Here is a 26,698-nt window from a genome sequence, read left to right as displayed (position 1 = left end):
TCATGGAGGGTCATAACTCCACTCTGCACCCAGATTGATCCTTTTTTGATCATAATTGGAGCTCCTCTTTTCCACTGAGAAAAGAAATTGGTAAAAGTCAACATGGTAGCAGATAAATACAAAAATGGAAGTTTCAAAACGGAGAATGGAGAATGCCACCATTTATTTACAGTGTGTGTATATTTGTACAAAAATAATACATAAATAGCACTGGAGTTACTTTCAAGAAGTAAATAGTTTTCATGTTCTTTTTAACTGAAAAGATTAAAGACTGAAAACCCATTGGAGTTTTTTTTTTCTATTATAGTAAATCCATAAAATGAAATCTGACAAATATTTCTCACGATAAATGTGACTTTAGCTGGTAGACCTGTTCCACAAAGGAGCTCAGTCCTGTCATTTTAGAAAGAACTGTCTTATGGAAAATTCAAAATATATCAAATAAAATGATTTAGCTATTAAACAACCATAAGAACTGGTATGCTACTATATACATATATGAATAATTGCAGAAACAAAAACATAAATATTTTTTCACACTAGCATTTAACAAGTGATTACATAAGAAACACATAAAAAGTTGTGATTACCCAACATGAATCTTGTCTTCCAGCTCTGGGCCCAGCACAGATCATGTTCTCTGTGATCACTTTGTCATGTTTATAGTGGCACTGACACTCATTTCCTCCTACTATTGGAATAGTAACATCTGTTGGATGTTGGAGAAATACCCGTCACTATCTTTGAAACAGATTGCAGGATAGCAACTTTTGAAAGAATATATCATAAGACTGTAATATATATATATATATATATATATATATATATATATATATATATATATATATATATATATATATATATATATATATATATCTATGTCTATATATATATATATATATATATATATATATATATATATATATATATATATATATATGTCTATATATATATATATATATATATATATATATATATATATATATATATATATATATATATATATATATATATAGACATAGATATAGATTTTATTTTTACTTACAATCAAAACCACAACCAGTGACCCAGCTGCTGATCCCACTGTGAAAAGTGCTGTTTTTTGAGGCTAAGCAGATCGGCTGAATGTAGTCTGTGAAATACACAGGAGCTGACAGCTTCAGCAGACAAATGTCATTGTTGTATGTCGTGCTGTTGTATTCAGGATGACAAATTACTTCTTCAACTGTCCGAATCACCACATTTTGACTGAAAGCTGACTGAATGTGCTGGCCCAGATGGACTTCTTTGTTGCTGAGTTTATCACTTGATTTTAAAAGAAGATTTAACAAAAAAACACAAAAGAGGAATCTTGTTATCACAGTTCAGAATAGATACTAAGAAATATTTTCAGTACACGTTTTCAGTAATGGACACATTTATTGCATAAATGATCACAAATACTTTTATCATGACTATCTTTTATCATGAGCAATGTAAATAATGTGATGGATATCGTATGGATGGGTTTTAACATCTTTGTGGGAACCAAAAGTTTGAAGTTTACTTGTGGGGACCGGCAGCCCCTGTGGCAACCAAAACCCCAGCCCCCACGAGTTTGAAGGCATTTTGAGACTCAAAATGTGGTTTTAGTGTCAGGGTTAGAATTAGGTTATGTTTAGGTTTAGGGTAAGTGTCAGGGTTAGGCATTCATTTTTGATGGTTATGGTTAAGGTAAGCAGCTAGGGAAAGCATTGTGTCAATGAGATGTCCCCACAAGGATATAAAGTGTGTGTGTTTGTGTGTGCGTGTGTGTTTGCATAGTTGAATTTTGTTATCTTCAGGCAGAGCAGAGGATTTCTTATTTAAAGTTTTTATGCTAACCTTCAAAAATAAAAAGTTAATGGATGTGCTGGTGCATCCAAATCACATGGCAAATATTAGATGACATAGCAACAAAAGGCTGTCTAACTGAGCCTCCATTTCATATTTTGTTGAAAGTGAGGACTACATACCAGTTTTTAATCCTAACACAGATGCATTCCTTCTATGCATTTAAATCCTACATCCATTCATACATCAAAACAAACCAAAAAAAAAAAAAAAACAACCCAAAAAACTTATGTTGTCTGTTGTGGATACATCTTACTGTAAATAACATAGAAGCTTTTAGATATTTTATTATGTGATAATGATATTGTTGAACTGCTTTAGAAAATACATACAAAAGAAAAACACTGCTCTGAATCACATTTAGTGTCATACTTTAGATCATCTGAGTTTATATCAGGAAGCACCTGCTAGCCAGGGTTGGTTCTATTTTCCTAAATTGCAGAGTAGGATTAGGTCATCATCAACACATGATGACAGATCTTTTAGGGCTAAGACAACAAGCTGCTGACTGTAACTTTGCATTTAATGGATCTGTCATTTAACATAGTAACAATGAGAGGTATCACAGTTCTCTGTGAAAACATGATATTCTTAAGATGTATGAATATTTTAGACTATGGTCCATCTATATGTTGTGGACAGCAGTTAAACCAGAGATGTGGACCACTTACAGAATTGGTCTGCTTGATCAGTTACATGCTATATTTAGGGCCGGGACAACGCATTGACATAATCGATTACGTCGACACGTAAAATACGGCGACGTAAAAAAATGTGCGTCGATATGTCGTCAGTATGGGGATATTTTAACAGAAAAGGAAGTGATTCAGTCGTTTCCTGGCTTTGTAAGGTGGAAATGGCCCCCACATTTAAGCTGCTCAGCAGTAACATAGCAGCTGCTGTTTAGTTGTTGTTGTTGTTGTCGTTGTTAGTAGTTTTTATTTGTGGCCCATGCTGGCAAAATGAGTCAGAATGCACGCAGGCTGATTATGAGAATCGGCGAAAGACGAAAATGTGAGACAGCAAATTGGCAGCAGGAAAAGAATTAATCATTAGATTCATTGATGCATCGACAAATTAATCGCTAGATTCATCAATTAGGAAAATAATCATTTTGCCCGGCCCTAGCTGTACTACTTAACAGAGATGGTGGAGAGCTCTTTGTGACCTTGAAAAAAAAATTTAGAAATATAAATTGCTGGTAATTAAACATTCCTGCTTTCATGAATAACTTTGACATAATGTAGTGGAAGAAAAATTATTACAGTAAATGTAAAATGAGCACCAACAGTCGCGTGTAACATGATTACCAATGTGAAAGAGACACGGGGACTCACTGTGATATACAGGAAGCAGCTGTCAGCACCCACTGGTTGGTAATCAGAGACCCTTCACACCAAAACTCTCCACTGGGGTCTATAATGACCCGCCAGGGCAAACTTCCTGTGTTTTTCACAATCCTACCACATGCTGACAAAAGAAAAGAAATCACCTTTCATCAGTGAGTAAATTAATCAGCCACAATATTTAGATATATCTCAGGAATTTTCAATTTCAGATCATTTTGAATGTACTGCTGGGAGAGTTCTGTCCTGGCATTCATGTGGATGCTATTTTCAAGACAGCTGACCACCTCAACATTGTCCCAACAAAGCAAACTGAGCTATAGCATGTTATTGTGTTTTATTATAGTTTTGATATTGTTGATAATTGATCTATATACAAGTTTCTCTACTTCAATTACACAATACGTTTAGGATTTTTAATATTTGTCTAATGAATAGAAAATTAATAGATGGACTGAAATAAATAAAATTGTAATACAATATTTCAACACAAGAAGCAGAAGCACATGTGAGCATCTCAAAATGTGTGCACAAGATTGCACAGCTTCTTCTGTTGCAAGTCAACTTGGAGATTTTCAATTTAAAAACAGATTAAAAATTGAAACTGATTACGTTGCAAATTTCAACAAGATCACTTTCACGAGTGATTCAGCCTTGTCTGACAAGCTGCATTTGTATCCAAACCAGAGCTGGCTAAGACCTGTCAGCATCTAATGAGGATTTAATTAACAATAAGATCACACCTGCAGGCAAGTTTTACATGCAATACTAGAAAAGTGATTCGTATGACAGGCAGTTACTGAAAATCAATGTCTTTAAGAGGACATTTGTCTTAACAGATGAAGAAATTCTTAGAGCATGATATTTATTGTATTTGACCCACTTTTACAAAAAATAAGGCAATGATTTACCAACATACTGTTTACTGTACAGCTTAACTGTATACCAATGGGTGGATGAAAGGCTGGATGAAAAACTAAAAAGTTGTATTTACACAGTTTTTTAATGATTAAAAATGCATCTCACCTGAACAGATGACAGCAGCATCCTGACCATGTTCACATCTGTTTGATCCAAATCCACTGTGCTGACACTCAGTTAGAGAATTTTCATTTCCTGAACAGGTCACATCATCAAGCCAAATCTGTCCAGTTCCTGCACCAAACTGAACTGATCGAGGAGCTTGTAGTGCCGACCCACAGTTTAACTGTCTGCAAACCACCTCAGCATCATTTAAGTCCCAGCCATCATCACAGACTGTTCCCCAGCTGTTATTGTGATAAACTTCAACTCTGCCAGAGCACTGAGTTGATCCAGGCCCAGCTAATCTGATCAGAGCTATCAGTTAAATGACAAGAACTATGATTTGATATTTTCTTTACATTACAAAAAGGATTGTACAAGATAAAGGAACAGACGGCATTGCATTTTTTCAGTATCTAAAACCATTCTCACCTGAACAGATGACACCAGCATCCTCAAAATGTCCACAGTTGTGTGATCCAAATCCACTGTGTTGACACCCAATAAGAGAACTTTCACTTCCTGAACAGGTCACATCATCAAGCCAAATCTGTCCAGTTCCTGCACCAAAGTGAGCTGATTGAGGAGCTTGTAGTGCCGACCCACAGTTTAACTGTCTGCAAACCACCTGAGCATCATTTAAGTCCCAGCCATCATCACAGACTGTTCCCCAGCTGTTATTGTAGTAAATTTCAACTCTTCCAGAGCATCGAGTCGATCCAGATCCAACTAATCTGATCGCATCTATCACATAACAGATGAAAGATATTTTAAAATTTCCATTGCACTAATTGAAGGACTCCATGTAAAACGCACAAGAAAAGACTGATCTGCAATGTCTTCTAGTATTTCAGTGTATCTCACCTGAACAGATGACAGCAGCATCCTGATCATGTTCACATGTGTTTGATCCAAATCCACTGTGTTGACACTCAGTTAGAGAACTTTCATTTCCTGAACAGGTCACATTGTCAAGCCAGATCTGTCCAGTTCCTGCACCAAAGTGAGCTGATTGAGGAACTTCCAGTGCCGACCCACAGTTTATCTGTCTGCAAACCACCTCAGCATCATTTAAGTCCCAGCCATCATCACAGACTGTTCCCCAGCTGTTACTGTGATAAACTTCAACTCTGCCAGAGCACCGAGTTGATCCAGGCCCAGCTAATCTGATCGGACCTATCAGTTAAATGACAAGAACTATGGTTTGATAATTTATTTAAATTAAAAAAAGGAATGTACAAGATACAAGAACAGACTGCATTGCAATTTTTCACTATCTAAAAATGTATCTCACCTGAACAGATGACAGCAGCATCCTCATCATGTTCACAGTCGTGTGATCCAAATCCACTGTGTTGACACCCAATAAGAGAACTTTCACTTCCTGAACAGGTCACATTATCAAGCCAAATCTGTCCAGTTCCTGCACCAAAGTGAGCTGATTGAGGAACTTCCAGTGCCGACCCACAGTTTAACTGTCTGCAAACCACCTCAGCATCATTTAAGTCCCACCCATCCTCACAGACTGTTCCCCAGCTGTTATTGTGATAAACTTCAACTCTTCCAGAACATCGAGTCGATCCAGATCCAGATAATCTGATCACATCTATGAGGAAAAAGAGATTAACTTTTATATCATGTGTTAGTGACATTATAAATAGTGTATAACACACAGGAACAGCCTGAAGTGCAATGGCTTCTAGTATTTCAGGTTATTTTACCTGAACAGATGACACCAGCATCCTCATCATGTTCACATCTGTTTGATCCAAATCCCCTGTGTTGACACCCAATAAGAGAACTTTCATTTCCTGAACAGGTCACATCATCAAGCCAAATCGGTCCAGTTCCTGCACCAAAGTGAGCTGATCGAGGAGCTTGTAGTGCCGACCCACAGTTTATCTGTCTGCAAACCACCTCAGCATCATTTAAGTCCCAGCCATCATCACAGACTGTTCCCCATCTGTTATTGTAGTAAATTTCAACTCTGCCAGAGCATTGAGTTGATCCAGATCCAACTAATCTGATTGCATCTATCACATAACAGATGAAAGATATTTTAAAATTTCCATTGCACTAATTGAAGGACTCCATGTAAAACGCACAAGAAAAGACTGAAGTGCAATGTCTTCTAGTATTTCAGTGTATCTCACCTGAACAGATGACAGCAGCATCCTCAAAATGTCCACAGTCGTGTGATCCAAATCCACTGTGTTGACACCCAATAAGAGAACTTTCACTTCCTGAACAGGTCACATTGTTAAGCCAAATCGGTCCAGTTCCTGCACCAAAGTGAGCTGATCGAGGAGCTTGTAGTGCAGACCCACAGTTTATCTGTCTGCAAACCACCTCAGCATCATTTAAATCCCAGTTAGAATCACAGACTGTTCCCCAGCTGTTATTGTGATAAACTTCAACTCTGCCAGAGCACCGAGTCGATCCAGGCCCAGCTAATCTGATCGGACCTATCAGTTAAATGACAAGAACTATGGTTTGATAGTTTATTTAAATAATAAAAAAAACAGGAATGTACGAGATACAAGAACAGACTGCATTGCAATTTTTCACTATCTAAAAATGTATCTCACCTGAACAGATGACACCAGCATCCTTCCTGTGATCACAGTTGTGTGATCCAAATTGATTGTGTACACACGTAGTTAGCGAACTTTCATTTCCTGAACAGGTCACATTGTTAAGCCAAATCGGTCCAGTTCCTGCACCAAAGTGAGCTGATCGAGGAGCTTGTAGTGCCGACCCACAGTTTATCTGTCTGCAAACCACCTCAGCATCATTTAAGTCCCAGCCATCATCACAGACTGTTCCCCAGCTGTTATTGTGGTAAATTTCAACTCTTCCAGAGCATCGAGTTGATCCAGATCCAACTAATCTGATCGCATCTATCACATAACAGATGAAAGATATTTTAAAATTTCCATTGCACTAATTGAAGGACTCCATGTAAAACGCACAAGAAAAGACTGATCTGCAATGTCTTCTAGTATTTCAGTGTATCTCACCTGAACAGATGACAGCAGCATCCTGACCATGTTCACATGTGTTTGATCCAAATCCACTGTGTTGACACTCAGTTAGAGAATTTTCACTTCCTGAACAGCTCACACCACTGAGCCAAATCTGTCCAGTTCCTGCACCAAAGTGAGCGGATTGAGGAACTTCCAGTGCCGACCCACAGTTTATCTGTCTGCAAACCACTCCAGCATCATTTAAGTCCCAGTTATTATCACAGACTGGTCCCCATCTATTACTGTGATGAACTTCAACTCTGCCAGAGCACCGAGTTGATCCAGGCCCAGCTAATCTGATCGGACCTATCAGTTAAATGACAAGAACTATGGTTTGATAGTTTATTTAAATTAAAAAAAAAAAAAAGGAATGTACAAGATACACTCAACAAAAATATAAACGCAACACCTTTGTTACTGCTCCCATTCCCCATGGGATGGACGTAGAGACCTAAAATTCATTCCAGATACACAATATAACCATCCCTCCCAAACAGTGGTCACAAATCAGTCCAAATGTGTGGTAGTGGGCACATCTGCTATATTGAGATAATCCATCCCACCTCACAGGTGTGCCACATCAGGATGCTGATCTGACATCATGAGTAGTGCACAGGTGTACCTCAGACTGCCCACAACAAAAGGCCACCCTGGAATGTGCAGTTTTGTCTCACAGCAAAATGCCACAGATGCCACAAGCAATGAGGGAGCATGCAATTGGCATGCTGACAGCAGGAATGTCAACCAGATCTGTCGCCCGTGCATTGAATGTTCATTTCTCAACCATAAGCCGTCTCCACAGGCGTTTCAGAGAATATGGCACCACATCCAACCGGCCTCACAACCGCAGACCTCGTGTAACCACACCAGCCCAGGACCTCCACATCCAGCAGGTTCACCTCCAAGATCGTCTGAGACCAGCCACCCAGACAGCTGCTGGAACAATTGGTTTGCACAACCAAACAATTTCTGCACAAACTGTCAGAAACCGTCTCAGGGACGCTCAACTGCATGCCCGTCGTCCTCATCGGGGTCTTGACCTGACTCCAGCTCGTCGCCGTAACAGACTTGTGTGGGCAAATGCTCACAGTCGATGGCGTCTGGCACATTGGAGAGGTGTGCGCTTCACGGATGAATCATGGTTCACATTGTTCAGGGCAGATGGCAGCTGAGAATGTCCCAGTTCTTGCATGGCCAGCATACTCACCGGACATGTCACCCATTGAGCATGTTCGGGATGTGCTTGACCGGCGTATACGACAGCGTGTACCAGTTCCCACGAATATCCAACAACCTCGCACAGCCATTGAAGTGGAGTGGACCAACATTCCACAGGCCACAATTGACAATCTGATAGACTCCATGCGACGATGTGTTGCACTGCATGAGGCAAATGGTGGTCACACCAGATACTGACCGGTTCTGGGTCCCCAGACCCCCAATAGCGCAAAAAACTGCACATTCCAGGGTGGCCTTTTGTTGTGGGCAGTCTGAGGTACACCTGTGCACTACTCATGATGTCAGATCAGCATCCTGATGTGGCACACCTGTGAGGTGGGATGGATTATCTCAATATAGCAGATGTGCCCACTACCACACATTTGGACTGATTTGTGACCACTGTTTGGGAGGGATGGTTATATTGTGTATCTGGAATGAATTTTAGGTCTCTACGTCCATCCCATGGGGAATGGGAGCAGTAACAAAGGTGTTGCGTTTATATTTTTGTTGAGTGTACAAGAACAGACTGCATTGCAATTTTTCACTATCTAAAAATGTATCTCACCTGAACAGATGACACCAGCATCCTTCCTGTGATCACAGTCGTGTGATCCAAATTGATTGTGTACACACGTAGTTAGCGAACTTTCATTTCCTGAACAGCTCACATCATCAAGCCAAATCTGTCCAGTTCCTGCACCAAAGTGAGCTGATTGAAGAGCTTGTAGTGCCGACCCACAGTTTAACTGTCTGCAAACCACCTCAGCATCATTTAAGTCCCAGCCATCATCACAGACTGTTCCCCAGATGTTATTGTAGTAAATTTCAACTCTGCCAGAGCATCGGGTTGATCCAGATCCAACAAATTTGATTGCATCTATCACATAACAGATGAAAGATATTTTAAAATTTCCATTGCACTAATTATAGGACTCCATGTAAAACGCACAAGAAAAGACTGAAGTGCAATGTCTTCAGTATTTCAGGTTATTTTACCTGAACAGATGACACCAGCATCCTCATCATGTTCACAGTTGTGTGTTCCAAATCCCCTGTGTTGACATCCAATAAGAGAACTTTCACTTCCTGAACAGGTCACATCATCAAGCCAAATCGGTCCAGTTCCTGCACCAAAGTGAGCTGAATGAAGAGCCCCGAGTGCTGTCCCACAGTTTATCTGTCTGCAAACCACCTCAGCATCATTTAAGTCCCAGCCATCATCACAGACTGTTCCCCATCTGTTACTGTGATGAACTTCAACTCTGCCAGAGCACCGAGTCGATCCAGGCCCAGCTAATCTGATCGGACCTATCAGTTAAATGACAAGAACTATGGTTTGATAGTTTATTTAAATAAAATAAAAAAAACAGGAATGTACGAGATACAAGAACAGACTGCATTGCAATTTTTCACTATCTAAAAATGTATCTCACCTGAACAGATGACACCAGCATCCTTCCTGTGATCACAGTTGTGTGATCCAAATTGATTGTGTACACACGTAGTTAGCGAACTTTCATTTCCTGAACAGCTCACATCATCAAGCCAAATCGGTCCAGTTCCTGCACCAAAGTGAGCTGATCGAGGAGCTTGTAGTGCCGACCCACAGTTTATCTGTCTGCAAACCACCTCAGCATCATTTAAGTCCCAGCCATCGTCACAGACTGTTCCCCAGATGTTATTGTAGTAAATTTCAACTCTGCCAGAGCATCGAGTTGATCCAGATCCAACTAATTTGATTGCATCTATCACATAACAGATGAAAGATATTTTAAAATTTCCATTGCACTAATTATAGGAATCCATGTAAAACGCACAAGAAAAGACTGATCTGCAATGTCTTCAGTATTTCAGGTTATTTTACCTGAACAGATGACACCAGCATCCTCATCATGTTCACAGTTGTGTGTTCCAAATCCCCTGTGTTGACACCCAATAAGAGAACTTTCATTTCCTGAACAGGTCACATCATCAAGCCAAATCGGTCCAGTTCCTGCACCAAAGTGAGCTGATCGAGGAGCTTGTAGTGCCGACCCACAGTTTATCTGTCTGCAAACCACCTCAGCATCATTTAAGTCCCAGCCATCATCACAGACTGTTCCCCATCTGTTACTGTGATGAACTTCAACTCTGCCAGAGCACCGAGTCGATCCAGGCCCAGCTAATCTGATCGGACCTATCAGTTAAATGACAAGAACTATGGTTTGATAGTTTATTTAAATAAAAAAAAGGAATGTACAAGATACAAGAACAGACTGCATTGCAATTTTTCACTATCTAAAAATGTATCTCACCTGAACAGATGACACCAGCATCCTTCCTGTGATCACAGTTGTGTGATCCAAATTGATTGTGTACACACGTAGTTAGCGAACTTTCATTTCCTGAACAGCTCACATCATCAAGCCAAATCGGTCCAGTTCCTGCACCAAAGTGAGCTGAATGAAGAGCCCCGAGTGCTGTCCCACAGTTTATCTGTCTGCAAACCACCTCAGCATCATTTAAGTCCCAGCCATCATCACAGACTGTTCCCCAGCTGTTATTGTGGTAAATTTCAACTCTGCCAGAGCATCGATTTGAACCAGATCCAGTTAATATGGTCTCACCTTTTAAGCACAAAAAAGTCAACTATGTTTTTATTTGTTTTTTACATTTAAAAACAATACTAAATGGATGACACAAGAACACTCTGCATCTGATCTCTGCATCATCTGATCCATGCCCAGCTATTCTAATGTTTCATGCATCTGTAAACAGGTGAAAACAGAACACAGTTCAACTCAACTTTCGATTCAGTTTCATGCAAACAACTCCAGATTACTGCAACAATCACCACATTGCACTTTATACTGCAATGTAAAGCTCCTAACGTATGACAGAGAAAACTGCAACAATCAGATGATCCCCTATGAGCAGGCACTAGGCAATGGTGGGAATGAAAAAAATCCATTTTAACAGGATGAAACATAAAACACAAAAAGAGGTGGGGAGAGGCAGTCATCTGATGCAAACAGTTGGGGGTTGAAGGGAAAAGAATAGGGTTTAAAGAAAAAAACAACAAGTATGGGTGAAAGAAGATTAAAGTTAATGGTAAGGAACAAGGTATTTAACAAAGTATATAAGGTATATATAAACATCTAGGTTAAAGATGCTCAATGTATGATGGGAAGCTCACAGCACCCTGATGCTATCGAAAATTTGTGTTTCACCTCATTTAACCTCAGTGTACTGTTGGTATGTACATGTAACTTTGTAACTTACTTGAGCAGAGAATGACTGTAAAGATCAGAAAAGAAAACTAATCATAAGTTTTGTTCAAGGTCATGACACACTTATCAAGCTGGTGCCTACATGATGGTGAACTCTATTCACAGAATTGCTATAAAGGAGCTTTTATTATGTTTTATTTTTACATTGCTAAGTTTTTGTTTTTGTATGGGTTTATATCAGTCACAAATTGAAATTAGACATCTTTGGCTTCCAAACCCTGAAAAGTGGGGATAATAACCTGAGGTAGCAGTGGGTTAGCAGTGCACAAAGCTGTTACTGGATGAGGACTGCCTGTCCCAATTTTATTTCCTTATTTTTACAACCTTTCTATTTACGTCTGGGCGCTTACTTTATAATTCAGATTAAATAAACCCCAAAGATATTCTGTGTTCCGGGCTGGTTAATTTAGCCATGCTACAGTTACAAAACAAACCAGAATCTCAAATGTGAAACAAAAACACTAACTTGGCACCGGAACCTAGAATTAAGAAACAGAAGTAAACAAACCGGAATTGAGAGCAAGGATATTGTTAATAACATGGGAGAAGAAAGCCCATTCAATAAGCCCATTTTGAGAACTCATGACTCGTCCCATCAAATGACTCGTCCCAGAGATGGACCGATTCTGATATGTAATATCAGAATCGGTCCAATACTATGGCGTTATTTTTGTGCCACTATTCTGAGCAGTAGTGGTTTTTGATACAGGCGACACAGGGCGGCATTGTGGTGGGGGGCGGGCATTGGCAAAAAAATAGAAAAATTAAAAAAAACTGCTCGTACTCATGCTGCCCCGACGTAATGCCAGGCACCGATCAGCTTTGTGCCGCTCATTTGTTGGGAGTAAGGGCGCCCTCCGTTTGCGAGGTGCACCTGCTGCTTGCGGCACAGGGAGGAGAGGGCGGGGCAGCGGGGGATTCTCTGGCTGGCTGGAGCAGCATCTAATAACCAACTCGCAAAATAAGACAAAATTAAAACAAACCAGCAAACACGAAAACACCAGACATTATGATACAGACTTATAATTTGCACCGATGTTTTTTCGAAATTCTATAAAGTGAGCGCGAGAGCCCTCGATGCGCCTGCTTGCTGCTAAAGTCAAAGTAAACTTTATTGTAATCTCCGCTTCATACAGTCCAGTATATAGAGAGACGAGACGACGAGGCTCCAGTTATAGCAGTGCAAGAAAACAAACAATAAATATAAGAAGAGTAAGAAAATAAATATGGACTTTAGGACTCGGGGTAAAGGGATCAATAGCAATTTAAAATTTATAATTTACAGTTTAATGATTTAAAGTCTCACACACAACCTTTCGAAACGGGAGGGGGCCCTGCTGCTTCCAAATAGAGCACATTTCATTCATAATGTTGTCAATCCAAGCCCATTATATATTCATGATTTGAATCCTGGGTTGTGCGAAATCCCAGAAATGCACCCAGACAAAGTGAATCTGTGAACTAAGGTGTAGGTCTATTAGGTTATGTTGTGGTGATCCTCGAGTTGGGGGATTTGTGTTCATACTGGAGTGCAAAATTAAAACCAATGGTAGATGTACAAAAAAAGTTCAAAGCCATCAGGTGCTCAGTTTAGAAAAAAGAGAAAAGAAAAGGAGGAGAAACGAGCAAAAGATACATTATGTTACAGATTTTAATATTAATGGGAGTGTTCGCCCAGGGCGCCAAACAGGCTAGGACCGCCACTGATTCTGAGCGCATGTAAAAGCATTTGAGTGCACGTAAAAAAAGTTTGCAGGTGCAAGTGTTGCATTTTGAGGATAAATTTATTTAGAGCAAAGAAAAGATAAATTTGAGTTAACAAAATTCATTGCGGCGTGCAAAAAAATGTAATTTAGTGTTTTCTATTATCCACACACACACATAATAGCAGCCCCTCTTGCTCAGTTTTTGCATTTGCGCTCGCTCGCAATGTGTTGCTTGTGCTCTCAACATTTCTGCCAGTGCGCGCAACTCTTTCTGTGCACCGTTATATTTGTGCCACAAAACCAGCCAATCACAGACTTGAATGCAAATAAATCTGATTGGCTGTTTGTTGTAATAGTAATTTTACAATGTATGTTGAAGGGATATTACTGCCCTCTGTTGGTGTGTTTGTGCATTACACTAAATAAAAGGTGTTCGTTAAAAACATCAGGTTATGGGCCCAGAGGTCGCCAAGGGAAGCTGCTAAAACGTTTTATTTTGAGAGTCATAAACAGAATTGTGGGATTCACAATGGAAGATAGACTGTTTATTGACAAGCTGAGCGGACCGGAGAATTGGGCAACGTGGAAATTTCAACTGGAGCACCTGTTGAAGGCAAAAGGACTGTGGGGTATGGTACAGGAGACGGAACAGTTAGCTGCGGATGCTAATGCCCAAGCACGAGCTGAATTTGAACAGAAAGAAGAAAAGGCATTTTCAGTGTTGGTACTGAATGTAAGTACACCCCAATTGTACTTGATAACAAACTGTAAGACCCCAAAAGAAGCATGGGAGATGCTAAAAGCACAGTTTGAAAGAGATACTGTTGCTAACAAGCTATTTCTGAAGAAGAAGTACTTCCGGTGTGAAATGAAGGAAGGAGAACATCTCAATGATCATTTAAAAAGGATGAAGGAACTTACTGATCAGCTAGGGGCAATAGGTTCTGTAATTGAAGAGGAAGATCAAATTGTCACCCTTCTAGGTAGTTTGCCACCCAGCTATGCAACTGTTGTTACTGCTTTGGAGACAAAGATGGACAGTCTGACAATACAGTTTGTTCAACAAGCCTTGATAAATGAGGAACAAAAGCGAGTGCTTACTGACAACACCACTGTGTCCAGTAGTGTATCAGCGATGTCATCTCAGATGCATAGAAATGAACAGAGTGGATCAAAAACAGTGGGAGCAAACAGCTCCGACTCATGGAGATGTTACAAATGTGGGAAGGAAGGACATATCAAGCGTGATTGTCCAAGCATTAAAAAGAAATACAAGGCCCACAGGGCTAAAAGCATGGTGTATAAGGACAAAGAGGACTCATATGAGGTATGAGGGAGCTTTTGTTGTAAATGAGTCACGTAAAAGTGATGCACAACAAGAAGAATGGTTAATTGATTCAGGAGCGTCAAAACACATGACATGGAATAAAGAAGCTCTACAAAACTACCAAGAGTTTTCAGAACCACAAACAGTGAAACTCGGTGATGGCAGAGTAGTTGAGGCTTTAGGTCTGGGTAACATAACAATGAAAATGTCATTCAGAGTTAGTAATGGAAAAGATGTCACAATGTATGATGTGCTGTATGTTCCCAAATTATCAATGAACCTTTTCTCAGTGGGAGCTGCTGCCAAGAAGGGAAACACAGTGAAGTTCAAAAGGACTCATTGCTACATAAGAGGAAAGAATGGAGCTCTCCATGGAATGGGAACACAAAGATCTGACGGATTGTATCAGCTGGATATCGAGGGAAACTACACAACTTGTCATGGAGCGTCAACTGCATCAGTTCCAGCAAGTATGTGGCATCAGCGCCTAGGTCACACTACAAATCTGAAAAAAGTAAAAAACTTGATAAAAGGAGTTAGCCTTACAAATGAAGAGGAGGACATTTTTTGTGAAGCTTGTGTTGAGGGCAAATTATCAAGAAAACCTTACAAATCAGTGGGAGAAATACGAACAAAACGCAAGTTGCAATTAGTGCATAGTGACGTTTGTGGTCCTTTTCAAACTGAGTCACTAGGAGGAAAAAAGTACTTTGTGACTTTCATTGATGACTACTCCAGATGTTGTAAAGTCTATTTTATAAGGGAAAAAACGGTCCTGAGCAAGTTCAAAGAGTTTGAAAGAATCTTCTCAAATGAATGTGGACAGGGAGTAATAAGACTCAGAACTGACAATGGTGGGGAATAAACATCTAAAGAGTTTCAAGAATATTTGAAAGCTCAAGGCATCCACCATGAAATGACTGTACCACACACACCACAGCAAAATGGTGTTGCAGAGAGAAAAAACAGAACTCTAGTGGAATCAGCTAGAAGCATGCTGTCACATGCAAAGTTGCCAAACACATTCTGGGCAGAAGCTGTTGCTACTGCAGCTTACATACAGAATAGGCTCCCAACATCTGCTTTAAAGAACGAAACACCCTGTCAGAGATGGGATGGGAAAAAAACCCAGACATTAGCCATATGAAAGTATTTGGTTGTGTTGCTTATGCTCATGTTCCAGACACAGAGAGAAAGAAGCTGGACAAAAAGGTAGTGAAAGTTCGTTTCCTGGGATATGCAACCAATGCAAAAGGCTACCGGCTATGGGATGCGGAAAAAGGAAAAATACTGATACGACGAGATGTGGTCTTCAATGAAACAGAGTTTAAATGCAAACAAAGTGAAAAAGATCTCGGTTTGGGGAATGAGGTGACACTACACACGGGTGAAAGACAAACAAGTACTGAAGAGACTGTCACCAGTGAGGCAGCAAAAGGAGATCAGCGGATCAGAAGACCTCCAAAGAGATATGGATTTGAGGAGTTTGCTGATGAAGCTACAGTTGATCATTATGCAAACATTTGTTGTGTCACAGAACCAAATACACTGGAAGAGGCTATGTCAAGTCCAAATGCAAAGGAGTGGAAAGAAGCAGCTGATTTGGAATTTGAATCACTGCTGGAGAATGGCACATGGGATTTAGTGGATCTACCAAAGGATCGCAAAGCAGTTTGATCAAAGTGGGTCTTTAAAGTTAAGCATCACAGTGACGGACAAGTGGAAAGATACAAGTGCAGACTTGTTGCCAAAGGCTATTCACAGATTTATGGTGCAGACTATGATGAAACATTCTCTCCAGTTGTACGATTTGGTTCAATTCGTACATTGTTGTCATTTGCTGTGCAAAACAATCTAAATGTGCATCAAATGGATGTTGTGACTGCATTCTTGAATGGACACCTGGAAGAGGAAATCTACATGGAGCAGCCAGAGGGTTACATCAAACCTGGGCAGGAACATCTAGTGTGCAAACTAAACAAGTCAATATATGGACTGAAGCAGTCTCCACGTTGCTGGAGCAAAGCTTTTACAGAGTTCATGAAAAGTATTGGTTTTACACAGAGTATTTCAGATCAGTGTGTGTTTGTTAGAACAGGTCAGGAGTTGTATGTGTATGTTGATGATCTGATTTTGATTACAGAATCAGCAGAGAGCATGAAGACCTTAAAGGACACTCTGAAGAAACACTACAAAATGAAGGACATGGGTGAGCTATCCTACATTCTGGGCATCTCAGTGATCCAAGACAAGGACAAAAACCATGTTATGCTTCATCAGAGACAGTATATTGAAAACATACTACAAAAATATGGAATGGACAATGCCAATCCAGTAGCAACTCCAGCTGACACAAATGTCAAATTGAGAAAGAGTGATGATGTCAGTCAACCTGTAAACCCAAGCATGTATCAGTCAATGGTTGGAAGTTTATTGTATGCTGCCATGGCCACACGACCAGATATTGCACAAGCAGTGAGTGTGGTGTCAAGGTTCAATGCAAACCCAAACACTACACACCTGACAGCTGTGAAAAGAATCCTGAGATATTTGAAAGGAACTCTAAATCTGGGGCTCAAATATCAAAGAACAGAAACAGGAACCTTGGTTGGGTATTCAGATGCTGATTGGGCAGGTGATCAGGACGATCGACGTTCTACAACTGGAAACATCTTTCTACTTGCAGGAGGTGCAGTCAGTTGGCTTAGCAAGAAACAAGCAACAGTTGCACTTTCAACTGCAGAGGCTGAGTATATTGCTTTGAGCCAAGCTGCACAAGAAGGAGTTTGGCTAAGACGACTACTAACTGAGCTTGGAATGGAGACCACAGCAACAGTGATCCTGGAGGACAATCAAGGAGCAATTGCAATCGCAAAAAATCCAGTCGATCATGCAAGAACAAAGCACATAGACATTCGTTACCACTACATTCGTGAATGTGTGCAAAATGGACAAATCCAGATGAAGTACTGCTGTACAGAAAACATGAAAGCTGACATGTTAACCAAACCGCTGCCTAGACAAAAGTTTGAGTATCTCAGAGGGAAGATTGGACTGTGTTCAGTTTAAGAGGGTTATCATATGCTTAACATGCCTATACTATGCTTATGTTAAGATGGACACAGTACATTTTTTGTGAGTTCAAAACAAAAGAGAAAATGTTTATTTTCTAGTAACACTGTGATATAGGTGCATATGTTTTTTTTGAAAGAAATAAGCAATGGGTGTCAAGTAAGTGAACTCCATGGTAAAATTAAGTGGGAGTGTTGTAATAGTAATTTTACAATGTATGTTGAAGAGATATTACTGCCCTCTGTTGGTGTGTTTGTGCATTACACTAAATAAAAGGTGTTCATTAAAAACATCACTGTTTTCATCTCCAATCAGCTCGAAATAACGAAATGCAATATCCCACAATCCATTTTGTTCAAAACTCAAACGAGGCAGTCGTGGAGTAACACAAAGTGCCGGAGTTTGAAATACTCCTTACTCTTTCTGGGTCACAAAATAAACTTTTAAGATATTTTCATGTGAGAATGGTGCTGTTTGAACTTCAAATATCTGCTCGATTTATCAAGACATCACATATTTTCATAAGTGCTCTAATGTTTTCGGAGATGCCTGTTACCCACCAGCTGACCGCATAGCTGGACATTTGCCCGGAGGGCCGATGGTGATTTTTCATTTTTATGTTTGTTTTTGTAACAGTATAAACAATGAAAGGTGAGGATTAGCCAATTGGTCATGATCAACTCTGTGCTGGACCAATTACAATACATCCATATTGAGGGGAAAAGGAACGTGGTTCGTCCCGGACTTCAGCTACAATGAAAAAGACACAAAGCTGGATTTATTCTGTCTTTACGCTTTCAGTTGCCTCTTCTCTCATTCTCTCCCCCTCTCTCGCCTGTTGCTACTTCAATCATGAAACTGATCAATAATCAGCTGATCGTCTCTCTTGTTTGTTTATCGCCCACTTTGCACCAGAAAGAGGAAACCAGCAGATGTTGCGCTAAACAACAGCAGCATGTTCAAACTTGATAAGCTGTTGTTAGAATTTATTTAATATTACTTTCTAGTATCAGCTGATGTTTGCTGGAGCCACAGCTGTAAAAGCTGCTGGTCATGATATTGGTTTGGATATGTGGTGAGAGGGAAACATGAAGGTGATACAAATCATACATATATACCAACAAGACAGTGTACATCACTGTCAGAACAGCGTTTGTTTTAGTTCAAAGGCCAATTTTTTTGTGAGTTCAGCATTATATATTATGTTTAACCCGAGTGACCACCCGGTCAGCTGGTGGGTAACAGGCATCTCCGAAAACATTAGAGCACTTATGGAAATATGTGATGTCTTGATAACCACAGTTGGGTTTTAGGTTGTAGATACCTAGTCGTACAAGGAGCAATGGAATCCAGTATTTCCAGACAAGCTGAGTTGAACAGGGAAAGCAACCAATGCAACAGTGGTTGAATGAGTGGTACTGATTTTTGTAGGAACAGGGGAAGCGACTGAACAAGATTAAATGAGTCTATAAGGTTTAGAAAAACACTGGTCAGCGGGGCGATCATGGCTCAAGAGTTGGGAGTTCGCCTTGTAATCAGAAGGTTGCCGGTTCGAGCCCCGGCTTGGACAGTCTTGGTCGTTGTGTTCTTGGGCAAGACACTTCACCCGTTGCCTACTGGTGGTGGTCAGAGGGCCAGGTGGCGCCAGTGCCCGGCAGCCTCGCCATGTGGCTACGGCTACAATGTACACACTTGTACAATGTACACACTTGCCATCACCAGTGTGTGGATGACTGGTTGTGTAAAGTGCTTTGGGGTCCTAGAAAAGCGCTATACAAATATAGGCCATTTACCATATTTAAACAGCAAACATGAATATTAAAATCCCCTACGATTAAAACACTGTCGTACTTTGGTAGAATACCTGCCAAGAATTCAGAAAAGTCTTGTATAAGTTCTAATTATATTTAGGATTGAATAAAATAATTATAAAGCTTTGACCACACTGAGTCGTGTTGTCTCTGTCCAGTAGAAGAATAAAAGAATCAGGTTGAATAGTAGCTACAATGGCTACACGCACTCAAGACCGAGTGGATTCAGTGCAAGACGCCGCACATGAGGACAGATGATCGGTTATCGATCTGAAGAAACAACTTGACCTACTCACGACAAAGCTCACAGATCTTGAGGACAGTGGTCGCAGGAATAACATCAGGCTTGTTGGCTTACCAGAAATGACGGAGGGTTCCGATACAGTCGGCTACATTAAGGCTATAATCTCCCCAAGTGGATTCTGTCGCTGGAGGGGCGCGATATCAACATTGAACGAGCGCATCGGGTGTACGACGGCCGCGATACTAATACCAAGAAGCCTCGTACCCTAATCTTCAGATTGCTACGGTGGCAGGACAGATCAGCAAGTCTGATTACAACAGCAAAGAGGAAGAGTTTCTCTCCTGTCATGAAGAAGGTTACGGCTATGGGCCTGGAACCATTCCTCATTTACCCCGCCGTGTAGTACCAGCCTATCATGGTCCAACATTTTCTTGCTATATTATTGTACATATATAGGATATGTTTATATTACTTTATTTTATTTTTTGCTTATTTCTATATCTGTATATTTTATTTTCTCGTTTTATAAGATAATTTCACTCAATTGGGAGGGTGTAGGATATATGTAGCCCAGTGGCAAACAGATGGAATTAGAGACTGTTTATTGTAATTATTATTAAAGGTTTTTATTCTGTTCAGTTAAAAACACTCATGATTGGAGAGAGACTCTAAAGAAAAAATCCAAATTATTTTGTATGGAATTGCATTATTTGTGTTATTTATTTATTTTTGTTTCTCAAAGGTTATTTTTTTTTACCTGGATGCAAATGCAGTCCAACCAATGGGATTGTTTGTCCCGCCTTGTGTTTTCATGTTTGGTTGCGCTGCTAAGGCTGCTTAGACACACGCGCCATAGCTGTACCTGTGGGGAAAACGTGGTAGCTGTTGAAACAGCAAAGCTGTTGGTGTCTGCTTGATTAGCCGCCAGATTTGGATAGCCGAAGCTAGTTTTATGAGTACGAAGTGCTTTGCACTGGTGATTAACGAAACTGTTATAGCCACTGATCGGCATCCTGAAATGTTAATGTTGTTTGTTTCAAAAAACAAACGCTAATGGTGACGGTACTATGCAAGTAGCTAGCGAGTGTGCTAATAGCTAGCGAGTGTGCTAAACGCTCACTCCCGTTGTTAAGCGTTAGTTGAGAACTTATTAGCTGTTGTTAGGTTAAGGAAAAAACAGTATGTCTATCTGTTGTATTGAAATGTTTTATTGTGTTACTTTTATTCACCACTGTTGTTACTTGACAGTGAGCAGAGTATATTGAGTTTGCTGCTTTTAATGAGCAGTGTGAATTGCTTTATTGATTGGTGATAGCTACATTGCCATGTAATGAAAACGTTTAGAATTTGATTAGTTGTACAACATTAGAAATTGAAACACATTTTGTTCATGATTTATACTTTAAACAAAAGTGTTAGTTAAGTGTGAACCATGTTCATTCTTTTCTTTTTATTTTGGGTACCTGTGCGCGCACACACAATTTTGGTTGTTATTGTAAATGCAATACAGTGCACAAATTTCAAATATAGTTGAACCATTGCTTCATCATTTGCAGTTGTGGTTTCATTGTGGTTACCCATCCTCTGGGGTCCTGTCGTTCCTGAAATCTTCTGATTTGCCCATTGTTTATATATTTTGTTACATACTGGTTACATATACTTACCCACTTAATTTTTGTTGACTATGTGTGCACATCTGACACTGTCGTTTTTGTGTTGGAGTGGAAGGACCAGTCACGAATCAATCAGAAGTTTATGTTCTAGTATCTGGCAGGAATATGGTGGCCTTATATTTTACTGCACATCAACATTCCTCTCTTGCTATCTTCACATTGGGACCATTCTTGGACATTTGTCACACCGATGCTACCATTGATTATTCTGTCACTTAATGTTAATGGTCTTAACTCCGCCATTAAGTGGACATGTGTCCTTGAGTACCTTTACCGCAAAAAGGCTGACATTGCTCTAATTCAAGAAACACATCTGAAACAACTTTGTGTATCTGCAGCTCAGATCAGCTTTAACAACATATGGTATCCCCTGGGACTCTCCTCTCCCTTCTCATCCCATGCTGGAATGGATCTTGCCTAACTCTGGCAGACCCTCTGTTTCCAAAATCTACAACAAATTAGCCGTACATGGTATAAAGCCCCTGCCCATTGAATTTATTTGGGTCAAGGAAATGGGAGAACTACAGGTTAATATAGACTGGGATACAGTGTGGTCTAATCTGAGTTTGACTTCTAGGAACCTGGCTCATCAACTAATTCATTTCAAAACCATACACAGAACATACATTACACCCTATAAGAGACTCCAGATGAAACTACGGGCTACATATCACTGTCACATATGCAATGATTTGTCACCAGTCACGTTCTTACACATGTTTTGAGACTGTCCAGTTATATCCAATTTTTGGGTCTTTATGAACTCTGTTATTTGAGGTGCTGGAAGTTTTTTATATTCCCAATCCTGGTCTTTGTCTCCTTAATGATACTTCTGAAATCTCCTTAAAACAAATAAAATGCAAAATGTTCACCGGATTCACATCCCCAAACAGGACAATTACAAAGCAATGGTTTAGTCTTGACGTTTGTATGGAATCATTCTGGATAAAATGTCTTATCCGTATCATTAATCTTGAAAATACCACTGCAAAATTAAATAAAGCTCAATCCACAACTGTCGAAGCTTGGAAAATCTTCTCATCCAAAGTTATTCTTTCTTTCCTGTCCCCATGCCTTGTGACCAGTGTTGGTCAAGTTACTTGAAAAAAGTAATCAGTAACTAATTACTGATTACTTCCCCAAAAAAGTAATCCCGTTACTTTACTGATTACTTATTTTCAAAAGTAATTAATTACTTAGTTACTTAGTTACTTTTTAAAAACACAATTTACAACCTGAAGAGGTGATAATGTCACGGCTGGCGGAGGGAGCCGTGTGGTGTGGAGGAAAAGGAGGACCCAAAATGCAGCAAACTGATGATACGAGTGACGTTTTATTTACAGGGTGGTAGTGGCAAAAACAGGCAATGAAGCACGAGTAATTACAAACGGAAACCTAAACTGGGAGAAACTAAGTGACAAACCTGGGACCATACAAAGGGGTGCGGGGCAGAGAGACGCAGAGACAGGAACACCATAGAACACAGATGAATGTAGATTAACGCAGTGATACATGGATGAACGCAGAAATACACGGATGAGTGCAGACGAGCCGACGACGAGCACAGGCAGACACCAACTATAAATACACACACCAGGTAATGAGGAAATGGCACACAGGAGGGGACACAGCTGGAACTTAATGGGCATAACGAGACACAGACCTACAAAGTAAAACAGGAAATCTAGAACCCGAACCGGACACAAGGGGGGAGGACACAGAATAACTAGAACAGAGGGAAATAGTCACAAAACACAAAACGCTGGGTCAACGACCCAGGACCATGACAGATAAAGCGATAGATCTTTCAGCCCAATTCTACTTTTTCTGCATAATCCATCATACAAAATGTAATCAAATGGAAAAGTCTCTTTTTTTTTAACTTGTTTTATCAGTTTTAATCTTTTAACTTTATGCATCAAACAAAAATTTAATTATATGCAACATTCTCTGACTTGAATAAATTAGTTTAACATTTAAGCCTATTTTCTACACATTCCAGCACATAAAATAAAATATTTTTTGTGTTTACACTCACTCTTTCAAATAGATGCAAGTAAAACACAGCAGAAAATAAATAAAGTCAAAGACTCAGCGGTCCTGTTGCTCTATTTTCACCTGTAAAGCTTTCTCTGTGAATTTCCCATTACGTCGTTGCGCACTCGGTGCTTGCTCGGAAGTTTAGGGGTTTTTTTCGCTGTAAAAAGAAGCTTTCTTCCCACGCACGATGGACGCTAATGTTTTTGTCACTTTTTATGGAATCAAACTCAAAGTAAGGTCAGTACTTCCACGCTTTAAACTCTGCACGCTCATACTCTCTCCCGCACTCTATATGTGATCCATTGTTGATCTGCACACAGCTGTTGTCACTAACGGTGCACTCACTTACGTCACTGTCGTGAGACATTCTCGCAAAAAATCACGGTTTTAGTAACGCAGCGTTCCTACGGGAAAGTAACGGTAATCCAATTACCGTTTTTGCAATAGTAATCCCTTACTTTACTCGTTACTTGAAAAAACGTTACAAGTAACGCGTTACTGCTCATCTCTGCTTGTGACCAATGTTTGCTTTGCTACTGCAGTTTACAGTTGTATGTCTGTACATACACTGAACAAAAATATAAACGCAACACTTTTGTTTTTGCTCCCATTCCCCATGGGATGGACGTAGAGACCTAAAATTCATTCCAGATACACAATATAACCATCCCTCCCAAACAGTGGTCACAAATCAGTCCAAATGTGTGGTAGTGGGCACATCTGCTATATTGAGATAATCCATCCCACCTCACAGGTGTGCCACATCAGGATGCTGATCTGACATCATGAGTAGTGCACAGGTGTACCTCAGACTGCCCACAACAAAAGGCCACCCTGGAATGTGCAGTTTTGTCTCACAGCAAAATGCCACAGATGCCACAAGCAATGAGGGAGCATGCAACTGGCATGCTGACAGCAGGAATGTCAACCAGATCTGTCGCCCGTGCATTGAATGTTCATTTCTCAACCATAAGCCGTCTCCACAGGCATTTCAGAGAATATGGCAGCACATCCAACCGGCCTCACAACCGCAGACCTCGTGTAACCACACCAGCCCAGGACCTCCACATCCAGCAGGTTCACCTCCAAGATCGTCTGAGACCAGCCACCCAGACAGCTGCTGGAACAATTGGTTTGCACAACCAAACAATTTCTGCACAAACTGTCAGAAACCGTCTCAGGGACGCTCAACTGCATGCCCGTCGTCCTCATCGGGGTCTTGACCTGACTCCAGCTCGTCGCCGTAACAGACTTGTGTGGGCAAATGCTCACATTCGATGGCGTCTGGCACGTTGGAGAGGTTGACATTGACAGAAGCCTGTAAACTTGCTGAGGGTCATTCTATCACTAACTACACTGATTCTCGCTATGCGTTTGGTGTGGTGCATGACTTTGGCACCCTGTGGAGGCATAGGAAGTTTCTGAAATCTAATGGATGGCCCATCCTGAATGCAGACCAGGTAGCAGCGTTGCTGGATGCCTTCTTCTACCTGCTCGCATTGCTGTGGTGAAGTGTGCAGCACATACAGGTAATACTGACTGTGTCTCAAGGGGAAATGCTGCCGCTGATGCCAAGGCAGCTGCCTCGGGGGGGGGGGGGGGGGGGCTGTCTTTTCAGCTTGTTCTAGCTTCATTGCCCACTCCTGACCTTACTGACCTTTCTGCAGTGCAGTCTTTTGCCTCTCAGGCAGAGAAAGATCTCTGGTGTAGATTTGGCTGCACACTGATGCTATCTGTTTGGCATTTTTCTGACAGCCGCCCATGCCTGCCTAAGCATTTTTTCCCTTGGTTTCTTAAGTGGGCACACGGGTTGGACCATGTGTCCAAAGGGGGGATGCTACAGGCAGTAACAAAACTGTGGTTCACAAAAGGCTTTTCTGCAGCAGCTGGACACTTTTTTTGTATAAAGTGTCTCATTTGCATGACCAATAATGTGGGACGTACAGCTCATGTAGACATCCATGTAGACATGGATTTTATTGAACTAACACCATCAGAGGGAAAGAAGTATTGTTTAGTGGTGGTGGACATGTTTTCCAAGTTTAGGTTTAGGTTGCGAACACATTGTGCATATCACCCACAATACGGAGGTGCCGTGGAAAGAGTGAATGGCTCTTTGAAAACAAAATTGGCAAAGTGCTGTGAAGAAACTGGACTTTCATGGCCAAAAGCACTCCCCCTTGTGTTAATGCACATACGCATGCGGGCCAGACCTCCAACACATCTCAGCCTTTATGAGGTGTTGTATGGGTGCCCTGCTATAGTGGGGGCAGAGCCTCCAAAGTGGTGAGTCATGTCCACAGAACTGTGTGACAGTGAAATGATTGTGTATTGTCAAAATCTCTCTAAGACTCTCTCGCAGATACACCAAAACATGAAGACAGCCATGTCTAAACCAGCAGAAGGACCATTGCACCCGTTTAAGCCAGGCGACTGGATGCTGGTGAAAGATTTCAAGAGAAAGCACTGGAAGGCAAGGTGGTGGCTCAGTCCATTCCAAGTTCTGCTGACCACGCAGACAGCGTTAAAGGTTGGGGAACGAGTTACCTGGATCCACGCCAGTCACTGTAAGCTGTTTCCAGAGGAATCGCCTGGGGAGGCGGGAGAGCGACCAGGTGAAACATACGGGGCAGAATGATCCCCGCACCTCATCCAGGTAGTACGCAGTCCAGCCTCTAACTGCAACAATGCGTCATACTGAGAAGCAGCTCATCATTGGAGTGGCCCTGCTGCTCTTCACTGGGCTGATGATTGCCCTGTTGTGGAGCCTCTGGGGTGATCTGCAGCTGGAGGCGACTTCTCAACCCAGACGAGCGCAAGCGGCAGGAAACGGCGGACCTCATACCAAAGTGGTGGTCACCGCAGTAAAAGAACAATTGACAGTTGCAGAGTTTGATTTGTGTGATGCAATAGAATATTATGGTAGCCAATGTGTTTGGCGAGGCCACAATGTGTATATGTGTAATACCGGGCATATACCGCAGCATAGGATTAGCAATTCTGATTACTGGTTTCCGACCTGGTATCGGGTTCTTTGGAGCATGGGGCCAGGTGGTTGGACAGCGACC

General features: G+C 40.9%; 1 protein-coding gene across 1 annotated transcript; it reads right to left on the bottom strand.

The window, feature by feature from the left end:
• On the bottom strand, window positions 1–25,393 carry LOC146636008 (scavenger receptor cysteine-rich domain-containing protein DMBT1-like). The gene is made up of 11 exons (XM_085350245.1): window positions 25,288–25,393; window positions 10,783–11,094; window positions 10,353–10,664; window positions 9,922–10,233; window positions 9,485–9,796; window positions 9,054–9,365; window positions 5,536–5,847; window positions 5,106–5,417; window positions 4,665–4,985; window positions 4,245–4,556; window positions 1–74 (listed from the first exon to the last, which is right to left on the bottom strand). Exons 1-11 carry the CDS (start codon window positions 25,391–25,393, stop codon window positions 1–3), a joined length of 2,997 nt encoding a protein of 998 aa, XP_085206371.1.
• Window positions 25,394–26,698: the final 1,305 nt, after the last annotated feature.

The sequence above is a fragment of the Diplotaxodon limnothrissa genome, linkage group LG3 (assembly GCF_057381915.1).
Source record: "Diplotaxodon limnothrissa isolate DT_005_m linkage group LG3, D_limnothrissa_male_GT1.1, whole genome shotgun sequence".
Taxonomy (NCBI): Eukaryota; Metazoa; Chordata; class Actinopteri; order Cichliformes; family Cichlidae; genus Diplotaxodon; species Diplotaxodon limnothrissa.
Note: the sequence above shows the minus strand (reverse complement) of the source record. Positions and strands in the feature narration are given on the sequence as shown.

Coding starts and splice junctions, on each gene's coding strand:
- LOC146636008 (XM_085350245.1), bottom strand. CDS start 25,393: ATGGGCGGCTGTCAGAAAAATGCCAAACAGATAGCATCAGTGTGCAGC. Junction 10,234..10,352: donor TGCTGGTGTCATCTGTTCAG/GTAAAATAACCT, acceptor GTTATGTGATAG/ATGCAATCAAATTAGTTGGA. Junction 5,848..9,053: donor TGCTGGTGTCATCTGTTCAG/GTGAGATACATT, acceptor TTTTCCTCATAG/ATGTGATCAGATTATCTGGA.